We start from the raw sequence: 23290 nt of genomic DNA, 5'->3' as shown, positions 1-23290 counted from the left end.
TTTATTGATATTTCCCATAGTATTGCCTTTAATTTGATAAAACATTCCCTTCATAAAGAATAGCAATTGTAGCAAAACATACTATTTTTTTAAGTACACATTTTTGACTAAAATACTGCTTTTTATTTCTTACTCTTACTACAACTATCTCATTTCAGTTCAAATACTTTTCAGTTATATACAGAACTATGTTTGTGATTAACAAACATCCGATATGTTTTAAATGAAAATGATGAACTGATGATGTGCTTGGCTCCTGAAGTTTTAAATGCTGAGTGTACATTTGTACCTGTAGTTTTCTTTGGATGATGGATGTTATGTTTATGTAACATATTTGTATTTACTGAATTATTTTATATGAGTGTAACTGAATAGATCCAATAACACCAAGCTGTTTAATAAGTATGCAACACTTTTTTCTGAAAGCAGGTTGGTTTTATTCAGGACTCCGATACTCCACATTATCCCCCACTCAGCTACAAAACCCTACTTTTCAACATAATCTCCATTCAATGCAATGGCCTTATGTCATCTTACTGGGAGAGCCTATATGCCCATGTGGTACCACTCTACTGGTCGACATCAGAGCCAGTGCCCTGTTGCATCAACTGCACCCCATGGAGTGCATTTTCAGCAGCCCAAACAGATGAAAGTTGGAAGGTGCAAGATCCACAGCATAGGGTGGATGAGTAAGAACAATCCAAAAAAGTTTTGTGGGCTCCTCTCAGATGCACAGTCTTGTGTGGGGCCTTGCATTGTCATAGAGAAGGAGAAATTTGTTTACAGTTTTTTAGTGTCGAACACAGTGAAGTCATTTCTTCAGTTTCCTGGGGATAGCAAAATACATTTCAGAGTTGATCTTTGCACCATGAGGGAGGATATAAACAAAGTAACCCCTTGAGAGGCGCAGAATACTGCCACATGACATTACCACCTGAGTTTACACCTTCGAACTTTTGCTTTGGAGGAGAGGTTGTGTTGTGCCACTCCATGGATTGGTGTTTTGTTTCTGGTTCAAAGTGATGAACCCATGTTTCATTGGCTGTGATGATGTTTGACAAAAAATTGTACAATCAGGCTTGTAACACAGAAACAATTCCACACATATCGTCCTTCATTGCTTTTATGGTTTTCTGTTAGGCACAGAGGAAGCCAGCAGGCATACACACCTTTGAGAACCACAACTGGTGGACGAGTGTTCCAGCACTACCAACAGAGATGTCCAGTTGTGCAGCAAGGTGTTTGATTGTCATTTATTGACTGCCTTGGAATGCACTTCCATTACTGATGACATTTTGAAGGCTGTGCATAGCCCCACCACCTATCATGAAACTATAGGTCGTGAAATCAGAATATTCCATTATGTCCCACAACAAATTCTGCATTTTTTTCAGCTGAAATTGGCCAATAAAACTATTGCATTACTTATTGAACATCCTTGTACATTTGGCAGCAAGTAAATACCAATGTGAGTAACCCTCTCTTCAAAAAGACACACACCTGTAGAAACTTATTTCATTATAATGCTCCTGAGTTTCTCTGGAAATATTAATCATGTGTTGGGAGGGATGTTTATAGCTACAAATAAACAAAAAGGCCACCTGAATACACCATGCAGTTTTGTTCACAAAACAAGAAACACTACAGATCAGTCATAAAAACACTCCTTCAGCATAGGCTTATATGGATGACGCTGCCAATTTATTGATACTGAAACTCCCTGGACACTGTCCAGAGTCAACCTTAGTATTGCTTGTACTGCATAACATAATATCAGTGTTGATCAATTGAAATGCTGCTTCTGCCAAAAAATAAGGTCTTTATTTCTTATTTATGTTGCTGCATGATGACTTCCTACTACACACAAGCATGTGCTACACGTGCCTGATGGAATTCTGCCACACTTTATGTAAATCATTTGTTCACTTACGCATACCACATGCATAATCAGACAAGCTGCATATGTGGAACACGTGAATGTCTCCTTGGAATGCAATGGATTATTATGAATGGGGTACATTAAAAACAAAACTTGATCATATCAATTTGTTTCACCACATGAATCAGAACAACATACATCTTGTGCTTTTCATTGTATCCTTCAAGGCTTACAGTGACTATATGTTCATTATCTGGTCAATATTAAAGTGTTATACATTGCAGCAGTAATGAGTTTTGGTGCTCTGTATCTTAGACCATGTGGTTTACCCAATGTGTATATAGTCAACAAATTTCTTACTTCACTATGTTGTTGAGTTCACTTGCAACATCTTACAGTGGGACCCCCTGCATAAAATTCTCCAGAAATATAGATTATTACTTTCATCTAAAGTGGATCATGGATTTTATTTGTTTCAGGGTTAAAATAATGGCATTCTTAAGTTCCAGCTTTGTCTTGCTTTTTCTTTTTTCATTTTATTTCAGTACTTTTTCTTATATGTTTCAGGATAACTAACATACAAATTTCAGTATTTGTGTATACTTGAGTAATGCTACTGTTATTTTTAAAATGATATGAAGCTTCATGTTTCTTAGGGATTGTACCTTATTGCTGAAACTTGTTGTATAAAACAGTTGTAAATTATTGTATGTAAGACATTATTTGTGAATGCTAAAATCCAGTTTAAAAATTCTATAATTCATTATGACCATATCATTGTTAGGCTTTCTTTATTTGGCTGTATGACAGAGGGTCCCCCAAGCATATGATTTTAAGTTTTATTCATACCTAAAAGCTATGAAGAAATATAAGTTCTATGAAATTTAAATATTTAAAAATATAAGCATATCATTTTAATAGAATTCATTCAGGAGTAAGACATTGTGATGTCGGGTTAATTTAATTAAAGGTGATGAAGTATTGGATGCTGGTGTGTATGGGAAACCCACACATGCTCAACATGTCTACTTGCCATATTATGAGGGGCAAGCACTGCTGACGCGTAAGTTTCTTTTCTCCCATTCACTTCACTGGGAAACTTTTATCAGAGATTCATAGGGTTTCTCTTGGTCAGTGGGCTAGTAGAAGTGTATGAAAGAAATATATGCATTGTGGAGATCCAGTGTGACTTTTGATTGCTTCCATGAACTTCATAAACTGGGATGGCATTTCATATGCATGTACACACTTTTTGTTTTTATTGCAGTGTATGTTTCTATGTCTGCTTATAATGCTAGGATATTACTTTCATAAATGTTATAGTCCAGTAAATGGGCTAATTTTTGCAATTTTCAAAATACTTTTGCAATAATTTCCTTGCCAGTTTGTAATAAATCATTACTGCTATTAAACTTTCTTTGCAGTATTTTGGCATAACAAGACGACTTGCTTTGGCAACAAAATGAATATGTAATTTAATTTGTGTTTGCTACAAAGTCCAACTGTGTTTAAATGTATAAACAAAGCTGTTCTGTGCAAGTGTAGCCAAATCATTTGTCTGAGATACTAAAGCTTGCATTTTACACAATTATTTGCTACTTTTTTGTCATTTTTCATAATTTTGCCTCACGATGCACTATAATAAGCCGTATTCAACATTTTTTAAACATTTGTTTATGTAGATAGCATGGCCTAATTTAATCACCAACATCTTCCATATAAGAGGAACTGCAGAATGATTGAATTTGCTACATGACATCTACACATAGCAGCAATAGCTTGATAGTTATTTCTGTGTCCAAAATTCACTAGTGAAAGAGCTATAGATATAGTTTTCTCTCTTCAAACTATGATCTTTAGATTTGTCAATTTAGGCTTTCTCTTAGTATCACAGTTTTATGGCTTTGACAGTATTCTTTATGAGTAGGTAACTTCCATTTAAAAAGTGTAGCTGTGTAAATATACCTTGAAACCAATCAAAGCTATTGATCACCTTACTTTCAGTAATAGACTGTGGGGAAATACTTGAACAGTTATGAAAAATTCTGCAACTTTTGATGTTCTTTTGCCATTTCAACAATACACTGATCTATGAGGAGTGAAGAATCAGCAGATCTTTGAAGAGAGAAACAATCATATTGAAGGATAGTGGATGGAAAAAGGGGCTGGGTGGATGGGAGCTAAAGACAGTCAATAGATTCTCCCATTATTCATGGTGTTCCCAATTTGAAAATGGATTCTAGCCTTAGTACACAGCAGTAGACGCTATGACTTTTGGGCTCTCTCAACTAGTGCTACCTCAGAAGATTTGTAAAGGTTGTAGTTTTACACTTTCTGTAATGCATTTTTCATGTTATAAGATGCCACAAAAGCACATTATGCTCACTATGTCTACACCTTCTTGGCAGTAAGCCAGGAAATCAGTCTTCTTCACCTTTCATTTACCAAATGGGCTTATAATCATTCTGAAAATGTTGTATTATTCTTCCCCAATAATGACTAATGATGAACTCTGTTGACAAAAATGAAAGCAGATTGCTTGACTGTGTCAGAGGATTGCATCAAACACATCTTTCAGTTGATTTTGTGACAAGTAAGAAGCTCAAATTACAGCTCATGATATCTTCAGAAAATACCAATGAACTGAGTGCTCTGCACTTTATTTATTTACTTGTATGACTATGGTACAAGTTTTTCTCCTGAAAACTTTCACGGATCTGTACTATTTGTCCAGAAATTTTCTTTGGGGACCATATATATATTGACTATGTTGCTCATATTGGAATGGCATTTATAGGATCTTATATTAGTTTGATATGGAACGGAACATAAGAAAATCTGGATCTCTTCATTGTGTTCAAGTAACAGTCATTTAAGAGGCCATACTCACAGTTCAAGGAAGTGTCACATTAGGAAATTATTATATTAAATTCCTCAAAATATAATTAGTTACTGAGTCTTACATTCCATGGATCATTTGCATTATAAATTTCAGTGATGTGGAATAAGTCATTTTACAGGCAAATAACAAATTAATTTGTACATATGGCTACATGCTGACAACTTTTCCTTTCTTTTAATATATAGATGTGAGTTAGTAGTTCCTAACCCACCACCTTTTACCCTTTACAACAATAGACATTCTTCTATTGAATAGAAGGTGTTACAGTTTGTTGCAGTTTGTTTCAAATCTTATTTTGTTGTCTGTCAGACATTTTATATCACTCGGCAAGTGATCAAAAATTGTTGTTGCAGCATTGTGTACCCCATTTTCACTAGAGACAACCTTAATTTGAAGTAATGAATGTCATTTCATCTTCTCATAGTGTAATTATGTACATCATTGTTCCTTTCAAACTGTAGTGGATATTTACAGCAAGACTCATGAAGCTGTGACGCTGTAGTCAAAATTTGTAACTTCTTACACAGATGTCTTCAATATTAACATGGGTGAACACACATGTTGTTCTTCCAGTACATTTTTGAGCAATGAATACTTTCTCTCTGAAAGATGAGTTATGAAATTACTGAATGAAAATATGAAGAATATGTAAACTTTCTGATTCATCTCACCTCAAGGTTCTCAATGTTTCTAAATGCAAATTTGCCTGGACTATGTTGTTCTAGGAGTTCCAAAATGTACTTTTTCCAGTTTAAATTTACATCAATATGGACATGTAAACATTTTGATGTTTCCACCCTAATTATTATTTCCACACCATGTGTTACACAATTTATTGTTGTACTACCTCTAGATGTGAGAGCTGAAGATGTCTTTTTGAAACTGAGAGTGAGTCCACTTGCACAAAACCAGTCAATGATACTTCTAAGAACATTGTTTACCATTACTTCTGCTGTATGAATGCTAGGAATGATTATAACATTAGTGTCATTTGAAAAAAGTACTCATTCACTCATTGTATATTAGACAGAATATCATTTACATACTTGAGGAACAATAGCTGATGCAAGATTGAGCCATGGGGAATCCCATACTTGATTTCTTCCAAGTCAGAATAATTTCCCCCCATTACATTGGTTTAATTACTAAGTACAACTTTCTGCACTCTTTTGGTTGTGTATGACATTATCCATTGGTTGTTTATTCTGTCAGTTCCACAGAACTTCAGTTTATATACTGTGTTTCACACAGTAAAATGGCTTACCGTATTTACTCGAATCTAAGCCGCACTCGAATCTAAGCCGCACATGAAAAATGAGACTCGAAATAAAGGAAAAAAAAATTTCCCGAATCTAAGCTGCACCTGAAATTTGAGACTCGAAATTCAAGGGGAGAGAAAAGTTTTAGGCCGCACCTCCAAATCGAAACAAAGTTGGTCCATTGTAATATGAGACACAATTTAGGTCGAATGAAAGACGATACAGCTACAGTAGTTTGGTTCGAGTCGTAATCTTAGCAGTTAAGCTTTACCAGGAAGCCATTGCTATGTGTCAGGCGCTCCGTCCGTATTTATACGGATACCCATCCTTTTTCACGTGCTTCGTCTGGTTTGAATCGATTGCTTATTTTGCTTTGATCTGATAAGTGCCATTTTCTTTGTTATAGGTGTTTACGTCACTCTAAGCTGAAAATGCATTACTGTACTGCGTCATGCATTGTTTGTCGCATTCTGATAGTGCGTGTTTACGGCGTGTTGCCGCTCGCGGCATGGCTTGCTTTTGTGCGCGATACCGCCGCTTACCAAAAAAAAAAAAAAAAAAAAAAAAAAAAAAAAAAAAAAAAAAAAAAAAAAAAAAAAAAAAACACATCTCATTAGCAAAACAATGGCAAGAGACCAAGAGGCTGCTATTTGTTGTTACTAACACTGCTGCTTTCTTTGATAATGATTAACAAGAACCAAATAATAGACTGCGCATGATAGAACATGTTCTGAACGAGAGTTAGGCGCAGATTTTTCTCCGTTTGAAAATCTTTGCGGCCGCTTCTTTAGTGCATCAAATTCTGAAATTAGTCATCTTAGATTTAAAAATCTAGTCAGTTGCCGTGCTTCATTTGACTGTATCACTATTAGGCATAAGAATAATATGAATATAAACATGACACGATATGTATATTCTTCCGCGTTTGCTGTTGTCTCACTCTAGTTTCGTAGTTTATTAGGCAGACAGGATTTAAATGAGATAGCAGCAAACACGAAAGAATACGTAGCAAAATGTTTATATTCGTATTATTCTTATGGTGAAGAGAATACTGCATGTGATTCACATTTCATCAGGTTCCTATTAGCAACCATCTCCTCTCACAGGTAGGAAAAAAATTCAGAATGTAGAGTTGGCCATATTGACAAACATCCCTAACAGTTTTGCTAGTTGGATTTTCGTAGTACATTGAAATTCTGCTACATTCGAAGATGAACAATACGGAATTTGGTTTTACTTCATTGGATAATGTATGAAAATGCAGTGGTTGAAACTCGAGGCGGAGAAAAAAAAGCTCGTCTTCCACTTTTTTTTTTTATTTTTTTTTTTAATTTTTTTTTTTTTTTTTTTTTTATTTACTGGTGCAGAGGTTTTGGCGCCAGTATTTATCTCTGTGCCTACAAAGCATGCCTGTATAGTGCTACATATATTCAACGGCAGAAGTTAGTTGTGGCGGCACCTACCAACATTTTTCAGAACTTCCGCTTACTTTGCACTCGATTCTAAGCCGCAGGCGGTTTTTTTGATTACAAAAACCGGAAAAAAAGTGTGGCTTAGATTCGAGTAAATACGGTAGATAGGTTGCACAAAATGCCAACCAGTGATATTTTGTTATTTAACACTTGTAAAATATGGTTGAGTGAACATGGGAATGGCATTCTCAGTTGAGCAACTCTTCTGAACTCCAAACTGTCATTTACTGAGGATATTATTGTTGCTCTGGTGGGATACTCTTCTAGAATGATTCAGATTTTAAAAATTTTTTGAAGAATTATCTCAGTAGTGAAACGGACTGCTAATTATTGACATATCACCTTTCTTATAGAGAGGTTTAACAATGGCATATTTCAGTCTTTCTGGAAAAATGCCTTGAGTAAGTGATGCATTGCATATTTCAGATAAGACCAGGCTTATTATATCGAAACAAATCTTTAGCAATCTGTTGGAGTTTTTATTTTTGAGACAATATACAGTTTTCTTAATTTCAGAAGGAGAAGCTGGTGATATATTCACGTGATTGAAGTTCATGATAGTTCTTTTTTCAACATACTGCTCTGATTTTTCTCTTGAACTTTTGTCTCTATATTTTCTACTACATTTAAGAAATGTTTACTAAACATATCTGTTACTTGTGTTTGATTATTTAAGGCCTTTCCACTTAATTCAGCAGTAATGTTCTTTGGCTTGTTGTCCCATCTTTCATTTGATTGCCTTCTATATTAGGAATGATATTCCATGGATCAGGTAAACAGATTCTATAAAGTAGTTTTTAAAAATTTTCCTCTATATTATGCCACCATACTTGGAAAACATCTAATTCAGTATCATTAGATGTGTGTCACAGTGAGCAAAAACAGTATATTTCAGTCTTTTCAGTTGTGTTTATGTATAAGGAAATAATATTTGGGCAATGAAAATGATGCAGATTACTATAGTGAAGAACGCTTTTTGTGGCATAACATTTGAGGATATTCACATCTGCGGTATTGTTTCACTGTAAGTGTTAATTGCTATTTGTAGTGTAAAGCTATACAGATGCTAACGTGCCAGGAAGGGGGGTTATAATTGTTACATCCCGCTCCTGACACCAATTGTAAAGTTAGGGGAAGTTTACAAGGGACTTCTGCAACCGATGTAAATGTATAGCTTGGCAGGGAAGGGGGAAGAAGGCTGTTAAATATGCCTCATGGCGGCAGTGTGCGGGAGGTCGAGCAGTCAGGATTTGATAGTGGGCATCCAGGGCTGCGTTAAATGACAAAACAGGAAATTAAGTACAATGAACAGGATATATTACAATATACAGAGTACAAAGGGCATGCCTAGCGTCAGAAGTTAGCAGGTTTAGGCCACTCTAGGAGGTCGAATAATTAATTAAAATGGGCAACGAAAGGGGAAGTGGTTCATGTTAACTTACGGTGGTGACCAGTTGCGAAAGGCAGAGCCGGAGGCTCTGCCTACCAAAAAGATGTCTGTTCTGCTCAAGGTCTGGATTACAAAAGAGTGAAGCAAGTGTGTTCTGCTCCGCAGGACGCTCCGGCGTCCACACACATGATCGGTATCCCGCGCACGCTATTGGCTAAAATCAATGGCGTGAATTTGCTAGCAGTTTCAGCAGAGGGTTCAAGGTGTCTCCTGTCAGCAGCTTTAACTGGACAGAACCACCTCGGTTTTGAAAGGCAAGCGACTTGTGTCACGTAGGCATGGCATGAATTACTCTGGGAGAAAACTTGTAAAGATTCCACTCAGCCTTTGAAATAAATTTCTTAAACCAATTCTCTAAAATATTCATTGACTGGCTGCCATCCTGTACAGTAGTCATGGAGGAACATATACTCAATTACTATTGGTACATGGCTCCACTTTTACAAGTGATCATTCACCATTAATGCTTCAAAAAATGTAATGGCAAAATGATACATCTAATTTATATGAGGTGGTTGCTTACGAGCAGAATTTTTAATTAATTGAGTGATTAATTATGATTCATAGATATTATCATGAAGAAGAGTCTTCGGCGATGTTATTTACTTACAGTTGTAAAGTAAATAGTAAAATTGTTTTTAGAAGAGTCTCAGTACATTTCTGTCTCCTCTGACAGATGCAGCAGTGAATTTTGCACTGGTGCTTTACTTACAGCTCAAATACATTGGTGAAATACTAAGTAGCTAAATCAGTTTTCTTAAATGTGTCTTAGATGAGTCTTTGGACCCATGGTGCCACAAAATTTAAGCATGCTGATGGTATGCTTCATTCAGTTGCCCAGTCTGCCAATTTGAATCACAGCTATGGATTCATACTTTCAGAATGTCACCACTGATGGAGCTGAGTCAAAGAAATTCATGAACCATTTAGACAGACCACTTTGCCACCATTGTACTTCAGTTTGGAATTTTAGTCACCTCTGTTTTTGATGCGTTATTGTAACCCACACCACTGTTAAGCTGTCTGAATGTTACTATTGTGTGTATCTGACTATACCTGTATTGTTGCATATTTATCTGTTGCTAGGACAATTACATGTTTTCCCTCTCAAAAGATATGAATGCTTTGAGATTTTCTATGGAGATGTTACTCCTTGCCATATTAGCTTTGTAGAAAACTCTGCAGGTCTTCCTTTTCTTACTTCTTTCTAAACTTCAGATTGAAGTTTAGGAACAGCTTGCTTGACACTGCTGATAATCTCATGTTTACATAACATTCTCTGAACTCATGCAACACTGAGGCCTTGTGGCAGCATGGGTGTTGTTGTCTCATCCAGTTTCTTCACCATCAAATTGACCATTGTCCTTGAATTGTGAGTCTCACTGTTCTGTCAGTGTGTGATAGTCAATGCACCTTGTCAAAGTGTTTCACAGTAGATTTTTGGTTGTAGAGGTTCCTAGTTGCAGTGTTTCCACACACCCACTCCTGAGTCTTGGCTGAAAGACTGGAGAACAGGGGCAGATGGCAAGTGAGCAGGGTTTGTGCATTTTTGTCAAGCTCTTGCCTTCTACTCTATAGTTGCTCCCACATTATGGTCTAACTGTATTATGACACTGAGCAAACTGTGGTAGAGTGATGCTACTTCAACATAGCTGTAAGAAAGTGAGTCTGCTGAGCAATCTTGCTTTCTTGATTAATTACTTTTGCAGTATCCTGAACTTACATTTTACACTGAAGCGCCAAAGAAATTGATACACTTGCCTAATATCGTATAGGGCCCAAGCGAGCACGCAGAAGTGCTGCAGCACGATGTGGTATGGGCTCGACTAATGTCTGAAGTAGTGCTGGAGGGAATTGACACCATTAATCCTGCAGGGCAGTACATAAATTGGTAAGAGTATGAGGGGGAGGAGATCTCTTCTGAACAGCATGTTGCAAGGCATCCCTGATATGCTCAATACTGTTCATATCTGGGGAGTCTGGTGACCTGCGGAAGTGTTTAAAATCAGAAGAGTGTTTCTGTAGCTGCTTTGTAGGAATTCTGGATGTTTGGGATGTCACACTGTCCTGCTGGAGTTGTTCAAGTCTGTCATAATGCACAATAGACATGAATGGATGCAGGTGATCAGACAGGATGCTTACATACATGTCACCTGTCAGAGTCATTCCAGATGTATCAGGGGTCCCATATCACTTCAACTGCACATACCCCACACCATTACAGAGCCTCCACTAATTGAACAGTCCCCTGCTGTCATGTAGGGTCCATGGATTCATGAGGTTGTCTCCATACCTGTACATGTCAGTCCACTTGATGAAATTTGAAACAAGACTCGTCCAACCAGGCAACATTTTTCCAGTCATCAACAGTCCAATGTCAGTGTTGATGGGTCCAGGCTAGGTGTACAGCTTTGTCTCATGCAGTCATTGAGGGTACACAAGTGGGCCTTCAGCTCCAAAAGCCCATATTGATGATGTTTCATTGAATGGTTTACATACTGACACTTGTTGATGGTTCAGCACTGAAATCTGCAACAATTTGTGGAAGGGTTGCATCTCTGTCTCTCTAAATTATTCCCTTCAGTTGTTGTCTGTCCTGTTCTTGCAGGATCTTTTTCTGGCCACAACTTTGTCGGAGATTTTATGTTTTACCGGATTCTGGATATTCATGGTACTTTCATGAAATGGTCATTTGGGAAAATTCCCACCTCATCACTACCTCAGAGATGGAGTGTCCCATCATTCATGTGCCAACTATAACACCATGTTCAAACTCATTTAAATCTTGATAACTTGCCATTGTAGCAGCAGTTACCGATCTAGCAACTGCACCATACAATTATTGCATTATATAGGTGTTGCCGACCACAGTGCCATATTCTGTATGTTTACATATTTCTGTATTTGAATACACATGTGTATACCAGTTTCTTTGGTGCTTCAGTGTATTTTCTCCTTGCAGATGTGAACTGTATGACAACTGAAGTTTTCTAAATGAATTTCACTGGATTTAACCTTCTTGGGTTGTCAGCCGAGTGACAGTATTATCATGAAGCAATGTTTCAGTGAGTTTCCAACTCATCAGCTTCAAGAGAAGTTATGGTGCTATTGTAGAATGTGAACTTCTAGAGCTACTGCACTACAGTCTCCTTTGCTGAGGGAGCATAAGGCAGGCCAACTGTTTGCCTTCAGAAGAGAGCATGTTTTCTTTGTTTTTTCTGTTGTTATTCAACTGGCTATTTGTTTGTTCGTCCTTTCGTTATGTCCATCATTTCTACAAGGTTTTTCCCTTGTTTTCAATAACGTAATTTTCCTCCTCAGCATTCATCCATTTCTTCTTTGGCTTTTTAAATACTTACAGAAGTTAACATTCACTGGGTTAAGAGTATGTCACTACACATTATTCATTTTTTCTGAAAAAAGCCCTGAACTGTGAGTGTAATACAGGTAGCTACATACATTATGAACTGGCTTTTGTGGTGCAAGCTTTTTGTTAGTAAGAATTTGATACAAGGGCTAGAGGTCAGGAAGATGTTTAGCAAAGACATGCTGTTTTCTGATTGTAATTTCCACTACTTTTGTTTGTGAAAGCACTTAAATCTTTGAAGTAATCTTCAGGTTGGTTTAGGTTTTTCTCACTTCCCCACAAACATAATAAACAAAACTTAGGTCCTTTTTGTTATTTTCAAGCACAACTGTTCTTGTTGGGCAGTATGTTGATAGGGACAACGAATATTTTACCAGAATGTTTCAAAATACAATTCTGATGTTCAAACTGAAATATAGCATAAACTTCAATGAACACTATTGACATACAACTAATTATATATACCAGATTTAAAAAAAAAACTTTGTTCCTATTGGCCTTTTATAACAGTTGTTAGCCTTTAGTTGTTGAAAAAGACTTCTTTCATGCAACAAGCTCTATCATTGTAATACCGTATTAGTAATTAGATTATCATTGTGCATCATGCAGCATTTGTGTTTTTCAGAAATCACATTTTGGGTAGCATAGCTTCAACTGTGTTGGGAGCTCCCCAAAAAATATTAAAATACAGCTCCCCATCAGGATTGATGTCAGAATGCTCAAAATCATAACTGCATGTCCTAAGTATTAGTCATCTCAGCCTTAACCTTTTATAAATAATATTAACTTCAAATGAATTTTGAAATTACAGAATTTCTTTGTATTCTCTGTCTTCTATTTTCCCATTTCAGGAACTTTCCAAGTAAATTTTGCTGCTTTACAAAATAATTAGTGTGCTCTTTCCACGTAGTCTCTTGTAAGCTATGTTCATTTTTATCACCATACAATAAACAAGTGTCCTCATGAAGGTGGGAATAGACAGACACAAACAAACATTGCTCAAGTAAGGTAGATTCATGCAGAATAATGCCCAGATTTGATATACTGTTTATTAATTGCAAGTGATTGTGTCCCATAGCTAGGAGAGCTCTTTTTAAAATTTAATAAGTATTAAGTGAGAAATTAATCACCTTCCTAATATGTAATTCTTGATATATTTGATAGTTTTAGGATATTTGTGCAATTATTTATTGTGACTATTCCTCCACAAAAAGTAAGACAGTACATGATGTGCTACTTAAAATTAACTAATAAAGATATGTCACAGAGTTATCGATCTTTTGTTGCCATTTACAAGAGGTATTGCCTTGATATGTTCACATACATCTTTCATAATGAACCCATAGTGGCTTTACAAACCCTCCTGACCAACACCACCCCCCCCCTTTATTGCCCACTGACTTCCCCCATTCCTCCTCCCCAAAAAAATTAAGTCTTGTTTGTGGTCACTGAAATATTATTGTATTAAGGTATAGTAATGTAAAGCTATTCTGGTGTATTTTAGAGAATTTTTGCATAAACAGTACTGAATAAATATATTAGGTCTTTTATATAATGTAGTGCTTTATATTTTTAGCTCCAGTATATTAAACTGCTACAGAATCATAATTACTTAATAGTACATGTGCAAAAGTAACTTTTATAAGTGATCAGTGTGAAGCAGTGTTATGAGAGTTTACTTTGCTTGTCCTATACTGGCTACATATCTGGCATAATATCATCGACTTTTTTTAATGACAACATTATTTTCCTTTCACAAGTTTCTGATAAAAGTTTTGTTGTTACTATGGATAACAATCCATTGTTCTTAAAATATTTTCTGAAACAGTTGCCTTCTTTATTAGTAATGACTCAATCAAACGCCTGTGTTGATAAATGAAACTAATCAATTATTGGCAATATAATGTAAATGGATAGATAAGAAATCTATCCACCAGGTGGCCACAGGGGAACAGACACAGACAAAAGGGTTTAACTTTTACAAGCTTTCGGAGCCAGTGGCTCCTTCTTTTGGCAGAAGAGTTGAAGGAGAAGGAAGAGGGGTGAACGAAAAGGACTAGAGTGGCTTATGGAAAGGGGCACAGTTCCAAAAGGTCACCCATAACAATGGGTCAGGGGAGACTTAGCAGACAGGATGAGAAGGAAAGAAAACAATTGGTCTTTCCTTCTCATCCCGCCCGGTTCGTCTGCCCTGACCAGGGGTTCTCGGTGACTTTTCAGAATTTACCCCTTTTGTCTTTCCTTCTCATTCTGTCTGGTAAGTCTCCCCTGACCAAGGGTTCTGGATGACTTTTCTGAACTGTACCCCTTTTCCTAGGTCTCTCTAGTCACTTTTCCTTCACCCCTCTTCCTTCCTCTTCAACTCTTCTGCCAGAATAAGGAGCCACTGGCTCCAAAACCTTGTAAAAGTTAAACCCTTTTGTGCACATGTTCCCCTGCCATTGCTTGGTGAATATATTTTTTATCTATCCATTTACATTATAAAGACTTGTGTAGAGTATGTGCACCTCAATTTACTTCATTCTCATATTTGCTTAACTTAAAAACTGATTTTTACCTATCACAAAATGTAATGATTGACCCATAGTCTATTGAGAACATTATTCACATTCTCTGGACATTACACTGTGGGATTAAAGTTGCATACCCATGGAGCATACCGTGTGATTTATGGGGCTGGTTAAAGATAAAAACATATTGGAGTACAAGGCTTGCTCATCAAGAAAATCATGTTTACAGCTTCTCTCCTCACATCATTCTTTCTTTTCTGTGTAACAGCTCTATGCTTTTTTATAACAGCTTTGTGCTTTTTATACAGCATCCATGAAAGAGAGAAAGATATTTACCCAATTGTAATAAATTACAGATTCAGGCTTTTATAATTCAGAATGCTTATTTAAAATGCTCACTTATCCATTGGCCCTCTCTTCTCCTTTCACTGTAAGAGGCCTCAATGAGCATTAATGCAGTTATAAATAAAATTTAACATTAATGAACTGGCTGCTGTTATACAATTGAACAATGTAGTGCTGAAATATCCATTGCTATTACACTTGTATTTGATATGTCATGTACCCAACATTCTGCTGATATCATTGTCTTTTGGTGGCACATGTGTCAAGTGATTCAGGCATGTTTATCATACTGAGATAGCTACAATACACTCTTTAAGATAAACTTCCTTTATTTAGTGCTTCACTGTTGGTACATTGTTACACTTGTGTCATTCTCAAAACAGTGGTAGGCTTCATACTTAGTAAAGTGTAGGTAATGGAGCTTTTGTTCAAAACCCACCATTAAGAATGTTTGGCTGGATTTTTTTGTTAATCAGTGATGTTATACCAGCACCCTGAGTAACCCTGTTCTTGATAAAATCTTATGACTGATTTGACCTAGAAGAGGAAAGTCCTGTCCGTTTCATGGAAAATCCACTCTGTATTGTCTCAATAATATATTTAATGTCAGTGTCTGCCACTATTCATTTAATGATTATTCTTATATAATCTGAGAACATGTATGAATAACATAAGCTCTTCAGCATCATTTGGCCAAACTAGTCATGGAAGTTGTGCTTCTGAGAGATTTATTGCAGTCATATCAGTTGCATCTAATGCGCTCTTCAGAATTCACTCAGCACTTTGTCTGAAATGATTAATACTGCATATATTCCAGTTCACTGCAGATTTTCCATCATGCTTGTGTATCACGCCATACAGGGGACACATGCATCACAGTATTTCATAACAGCCTTCTATGGAGACTAATCAGCCTTCGTGATCCAATTTGGGGACATTTACAGAATTATAAGTTTCTACTATGGTAGTTAACAGGGTATAATTGGATGCAATGTGTGGTGGACACACTTGTGCTGCAAAGTATACAAGGAACCATGCTCTACTGAGCAAAAAAGTGTAAAAAGCCAACTTATCTGAACTATGGAATAGCCTATAGTACATTATTTATGATGTATTGAAGGATCTGCATCATCAAAATTGGACATCCAATGGTTGAACAATTTTATATTGTATTGTCTTAATCTGGAAATAATTATTTCTTCTGTGAATTTTTCTTGAGGGCTGCAATACATATTAGTTACTCTTTGAGAAAAAGTGTAAAGAAACTGGTTGTCCTTTGGACCTGCAGTAGAATAAATAATTGAAAACAAATGAGTTTAACTGTGTTGATTAAAATTTGCCAAAATGCTCTGTCAAGTAAAACAAAATATACAGAAATACTGCAACATAGAATCAATCTAGGTTTGGCAGTATCATCTGGCAGAAGTGTATACGCTTTGACACATCAGAAGCACATATCATAAAACACAGTTTATATGATGTCTGCCCCCAGTAGCTGAGTGGTCAGTGCAACAGAATGTCAATCCTAAGGGCCCGGGTTTGATTCCCAGCTGGGAGAAGATCTTCTCCGCTCAGGGACTGGGTGTTGTGTTGTCTTAATCATCATCATTTCATCCCCATCGATGTGCAAGTCATCGAAGTGGTGTGAAATCAAAAGACTTGCACCCGGCAAATGGTCTACCCAACGGGATGCCGTAGTCACACGACATTTTTAGTTTATAAGGTTGGATGTACCATACATGATAACAGTTTGCCAAATCATCTATCTTTATCATTGCTTTCAGTTTTAATGTGACATGGGCATAATTTTGCTACTTACATTTCCAACTTTAAATATTCCATGGAATGGCAGTGTGAAATCTGAGTTGAAAAGTTTTGATATTTTAAACAACAGTGTGAAAAAAATCAGGATTCCATCAGTTGGTTAGCATATGGGCACACAAGTAAAATGATGACTGCTACAGCTAATTATTGCTTCCAGCCTGTTTCAGAACACACACACACACACACACACACACACACACACACACACACACACACACACACATATCAATTAGATCTTGTCACATCACTGCATTTGTGATCAAAGATTTTTTTTGTAGCTGACTACTTCACTTCTTTTTATGCAATACTGTGATTCAGTGAATGTTTGAACTGCAGTTTATTGTGGCAACAAATTTCAAAAGAGGTTTAATCTGTTGTAGGCAATATTCCCAAATGTTTGAAGAGCTGTCTACAAAAGATTCTAGAGTGGATACTATATATTTTCCTTATCACACATTTCTACTCAGCTCTTTACAACTCTTCCAAGAGTCCTCATTGATACAACAACACATATCAGCTCTCTCTGGACATCTATTGCCTTATACGACACCTTCATTTAATAAAAGCAACCGATAAATCACATCTAGTATTTTTCCTGAATTACTCATAGAGTATTTAATGTAATTGTTTCGAGGTTTGAATATCCCACCCTTTCTGATAGTTTCTCAGGGTTGCAATGTATGCATTGGTGTGTACACCTTCATCTCGATATAAGGGACGATCAAGAATTTTCCATCTCAGGGCATTGCTACAGTGTATATGCAACATAGTGTGACTTTAATGTGAGTATATAAGCAGTTACATGTAGGTAAGGTATTAGTGTGGCATTCATGTCTTTCTGACATGTGTGCAGTAAATGCAGAAATGTGAATTGTGACGACGTTGTTATTTCCAAATAGAACCGATGTGCTGTTATTCTTTTCTCAGCTGCCAAAGGACAGACTCTGGAAGATGATCTTCAGAGAGTGAAGATTAGGCAACACATATGTTGAAACCTGTAATCAGGAGTGTTGCTGCTTTGTGGTAATGCATGTCCCCATATAGCAAATGTCGTATAGCGGAAGTTACACCAACTTGGTGGGAGATACATGAGCACCCACTCTGTACTCTTGATCTCTCCCTGGGTGATTATCACACCTTCTATCCCTTAAAGCAGGCCTTGAAGGATGGACAGGTCCTTTCAGACGAGGATGTGCAGTACATACTTAACGATCTTCTTAAAGCAGCTGGACATGAGGTTTTACCAAACAGCTATCTTCGACATGGTGGATCAGTGGGATGATTGCTTCAATGCTTGTGGCACTTTTTCCTGATTGGCATACTGATTCTTGACTGAACGGCATTCAAAAAGAAACTTTTTGATCACCCCCTGTAACAACCACATGCAATACGGGCAAAAATATGATAAGAACATTGAAATTTCTCTAGCTGTGGCAACTGCACTCATATAACAGTGTTATGATCATCGTTCAGCAATACAATACCATAATTGTAGCTATACAAACTGATTTATAGTGATTACTTTAAATGATTGAGTAATACATTTCTTCTGTAACTTTTTAAACCCCAGAAATTACTGCTCAAGAATTTTTGTTTTATGTTGTTGTACTATACCTAACTCAACAATTTTTTTATTATTTTTAGGTGAAGATACAATGCTCAGTGATCAGCCTTACAGATACCTGACAGTAGATGAAATGAAAAGCCTTGGAGATGATTCACTGCCAATTGATGTTACAAGGGATGAAAGAATCGATTCCAATAGAGAATGTATGGGTATGTTTGTAGATATGTAGTTGTTTTGATCTGTGTAAATGACATTACACATCAGTTAACACAATTTGTACTTCTCTCTTCAGCTCCACCAACAGCAGTTGATGATACTATCAGCCCACAACATGCCAAAGAAACATACACTCCATTTGTAACAAATTATGCACCAGACAATGTGGATATTAATAGGCATCCCGTTCATGTTGGGTAAGCCACAATCACATTTTTACCAGAATTCTGTTTCTAAAGATCAGAAAAAATTTCTTGACTGACAAGTTTCCATTATTCTTGACTGACTGTTTTCTCTCTTATCTGTTTTTGATAACCAACAAATCCTGCATACAATTTTACTAGAAATGAATTAACATTTTCATAATAGTAAGACAGCAGTTTATTTCCAAACAATACAGTGAATTTCATGTAAATGGTATTCTCCAGACAGATTACAGAACAGGACTGCTGAAATGTTGAAGAATATAAAAGAAACAATGAGAAACTGTGTTTTCTTAAAGAATAAAGCAGAAAATCTGGAGTTTATGGATATTAAAAGAAGAATGCTAATTCTATAAATAAGATATAATTTTTGTAATTTTGCAGAGTTAACAATGGTCATATGCTGTGAAAAATGGCCAAAGCTACCAGCTACCTTGACTCAGCATGTTGATTAAAAGAAAGGTGGTAAAGACTGTCTGCAAGAAATCATTTCACACTGACATCCTAATCTCTAGAGTTCACACATTGTCAGACAGGACCAGAGGGGAGAGGGTGTGGGAGGGGTGGTTACCACAGAATTACAAGTAGTTTTCCAAGTTAATGGTTATTTAAAAAGGAAAACTGTACAGGCATTGCACCATCACTCAACAACACCTATGAAGGAGCTCAAGATGAAGGAAGGAAGTAAAAGTTGTGCATGTCTGCCCAATGTTGTTTTAATTTCTGGAAATAGTAGTTCTGTTCCATGGAAACATGGAATTCCATGTATATCAGACCTGTCAGCAAAGATAAAAATTTCTCTTCAAAAAATTAAAGACCACTAATTTTAGTCCTCTTATATCTGGACTTCCATTGTCAGTACCATCCCAAAGTCACATTATACATGAGACAGATCCTTAAAACAGTCAAGTAGCATGTCAAACACTCCAGGTAGGAATATCAACCCCTTGTCACAAGGATCATATCCCTGTGGAAGGCCCATGTGCAAAACCTGCCCAATCCACACACCCAGCATTTCCTAGTCCAGTCCTGTCACTTGTTTATCCTACTCCATCAGGGGCCGAGCCACCTGTGAAGACAGCCATGTCATTTACCAGCTCTGCTGCAATCGTTGCACAGCTTTTTATAGTGGTGTGACTACCAATCAGCTATCTACACAGAATGAATGACCAGTGCCAAACTGTGGCCAAGAGCAAAGTAGGCTACCCTGTGGCACACCATGCAGCTGAACGTAACACACTTGATTTCAATGGCTGTTTCACTACCCAAGCCATGTGGATCCTTCCCTCCAGCACCAGCTTTTCTGAACTGTGCAGATGGGAGTTATCCTTTCAACACATTCTCTGCTCCCGTAATTATCCTGGCCTTGACCTGCAGTAACATACTGTCCCCGCCCCCTCCACCCTGGCCCACAACCTCCTGACGCTGCACCTGTTGATATTCTAGTCCCTGCACACTCCACCAGACAGCATTCGTCTCTCTCCCCACTTGTGCACTACTATCATTTCCCCTTCCCCACCCTCTCCAGATTGCTGCTTGCATCCCACGTGATATTGCATTCCAGCCCGAGGTGCTGGAGTTGGTGGTTGTGTATGTATGAGGTGTGCTTGTATGTGTGTGTGAATAGTACATGTGTCTCTCTTTCACTGATGGAAGCTGTGGCTGAAAGCTATATGTGAGTGTCTTTTAACTGTGTCTGTCTGCAACTTGAAGTGCCTTCTTTACATCAAGTAGACTGTGTAAGGGGAATACCATGCCAAAGTTTCATATTATATATGGGCATTTTCTTTGAACAGTGAAGTAAAATGTATAAGGAGAATGGACAATAAACCTGGTAGTAGTGCATACATGCACTCATACCAGCAAAATATTACAAAAGCATCCAAATACCCATATTTTAAAAAATCTATAAGATTACTGACCTTATTTTACCTCAATCATCATTATCATTTCTTGTCTAGTAGCTGTCCTGTTTCGTGCATAAACAGTTTAAAATAATCAAGTGCCTGTTTGAAGACTCATGTAGGAAGGTTATTACAAAAAGTTAAAATAGAGAGTTATTACATATTCAATAATACCATAAAAGATGGGAATGGCACCTTGCTCTATGCTTGTAGCCGTATTTTGAGTGCATGAGTTACACTATCATTATCTGGAAAGTGTATCCCACATAGAGAATCCTTAATTGGCCCAAACACATGGCAGTCAGTGTGTGCTAGATCTGGGCTATAGAATGGTGCATTGATGTCCAGACCAAATTGTTAGCTGTTCCTAGAGTCTTAGACTTGTGTGTGAGAGTGCATTGTTATTTTGGAGCATAATTTCTTTTGGATTCTTGTTAGGCTGAACACACTAGAAATGGTATTTGAGTTTGTTCAGAGTTTTCAGTGTGCCTTCAAATTAAAATTTGACCCTTTTACCATCCATGAGAAAGACACCACCCCTATCTCAGAACACTGTGATAATGACTCTGCCAGCAGACGGAGCTGCTTTGAATTTCTTCTTGTTTGGTGATAGCAGGTGGTGCCTCTACAGTGACTGTCTTCTTGTTTCCAGCTCAGAGTGATGGGCCCATATTTGGTCATTTGTAACAATCTGTGACAGAAAGGTCTCTCCATTGCCCTCAAACTGATTTAAAAGTTCAAATGAAATGGCTTTTCTTTGAATCTTGTGATCTGTTGTGAGCATTCATAGAAACCATTTTGAGCACACCTTTGAATACCAATAGTCTCATTCACTGCACATGCACTTCCAATGCTCACCATTACCTGTAGAGCACATTTAAGAGATATGATGTGCCAGGCTGCGTGAATAATGGCATCCACACACTTCACCATCTTGGGAGCAGTGGCTGTGGCAGGACGTCACCATTGTGGCAAACCATGGAGTTTCTACACTTCCTGACACTTTTACTTGTTTCATCCACTCCCCAACAGTACTCCTCTATCAATTTCATTATATTATTACCACCAACTATCAAATCGTACAATGATCACCATTCAAAGATAAGGGAAATAAGAGCTCTTACTGAGGCATTCAGACAGTCGTTTTTCCCTTGCCCGATCTGCCAGTGGAACAGAAGGCAGGAAATACGACTTTGGCATGAATTGTGCCCTCTGCCACACACCGCTTGGTGGCTAGCAGAGTATATATGTAGATGTAGATGTAGATTGGCATGCACTGCGTACAACTGTTTTTCCTCTCAACTACATCAAAATGATTGCCCTGCAATTCACAATTAAGTGCCTGGCAGTGTGTTCATCAAACCACCTTTAAGCTACTTCTCTGCTGTTCCACTCTCAAACTGTGTGTGGGGAAAACAAAAACTTAAATCTTTCCATGTGAGCTCTGATTTCTCTTACTCTATTATGATGATCATTTCTCCCTCTGTAGGTGGGCAGCAACAAAATATTTTCACACTCTGAGGAGGAAACTGGTGAATGGCATTTCACAAGAAGGTCCTGCCACAGCTAAGAACACCTTTGTTTTAATGAATGCCACCCCAATTTGTGTATCGTATCCGAGGCACTCTCTCCCCTATTTCATGATAAGGCAAAATGAGCTGCCGTTCTCTGAATTTTTTCTGTGTCCTCCATCAGTTCTATCTGATGCTGATTCCATACCACACAGTAATACTCCAGAAGAGGGCATACAAGCATATTGTAATCAATCTCTTTAGTAAACCTGTTATATTTTCTAAGTGTTCTGCCAATAAATTGCAGTCTTTGGTTTTGCTTTCCCCACAACATATCTGTGTGTTCATTCCAATTTAAGTTATTCATAATTGAAAGACCGAAGTATTTAGTTTAGTTTATGGCCCTAAGATTTGCGTTATTTATTTTATAACTGAAATTTAGTGGGTTCTTTTCAATGCACATGTGGATGACTCCACCCTTTCGATGATATAGAGTCAACTGCCACTTTTTCCATCATACAAATACCTTGTCTAAATCATTTTGCAATTTGGTTTGATCAGCTGATGACATTCCATGGCAGTAAATGACAGCATCATCTGCAAACAATCTAAAAGGGCTACACAGATTGTCTCATAAATTGGTTACATAGATCAGGAACAACAGAGGGCCTATAACACTTACTTCAGTAAGGTCAGGTATCAGTTCTGTTTTACTCAATGGCTTTCTTTCAGCTGTTATGAACTGTGACCTTTCTGACAGGATATCGTGAATTCAGTCATACAACTGAAATGACATAGGCATGCAATTTGATTAGAAGTCACTTCTGAGTAATGGTGTCAATTTGACATCCTCTGTCAATAGCACTCATTACTTTGTGAGA

At 37.2% G+C, this 23290-nt stretch overlaps 1 protein-coding gene across 2 annotated transcripts in view; it reads left to right on the top strand.

Moving 5' to 3' along the window:
* The window catches only part of LOC124722875 (ankyrin-3-like), an 898463-nt gene that overhangs the window by 399464 nt on the left and 475709 nt on the right, over positions 1-23290 (top strand). Inside the window, exons 17-19 of one of the 2 annotated variants that reach the window (XM_047248010.1) lie at positions 2850-2942; positions 18653-18784; positions 18868-18988. In XM_047248010.1, the coding sequence (XP_047103966.1) occupies positions 2850-2942; positions 18653-18784; positions 18868-18988 (346 nt within the window). The remainder of the gene's footprint in view (positions 1-2849; positions 2943-18652; positions 18785-18867; positions 18989-23290) is intronic. The other variant, XM_047248011.1, reaches the window with a different exon arrangement.

This window comes from Schistocerca piceifrons, chromosome X (assembly GCF_021461385.2).
Source record: "Schistocerca piceifrons isolate TAMUIC-IGC-003096 chromosome X, iqSchPice1.1, whole genome shotgun sequence".
NCBI lineage: Eukaryota > Metazoa > Arthropoda > Insecta > Orthoptera > Acrididae > Schistocerca > Schistocerca piceifrons.
This window is presented reverse-complemented; position numbering and strand designations above follow the sequence as displayed.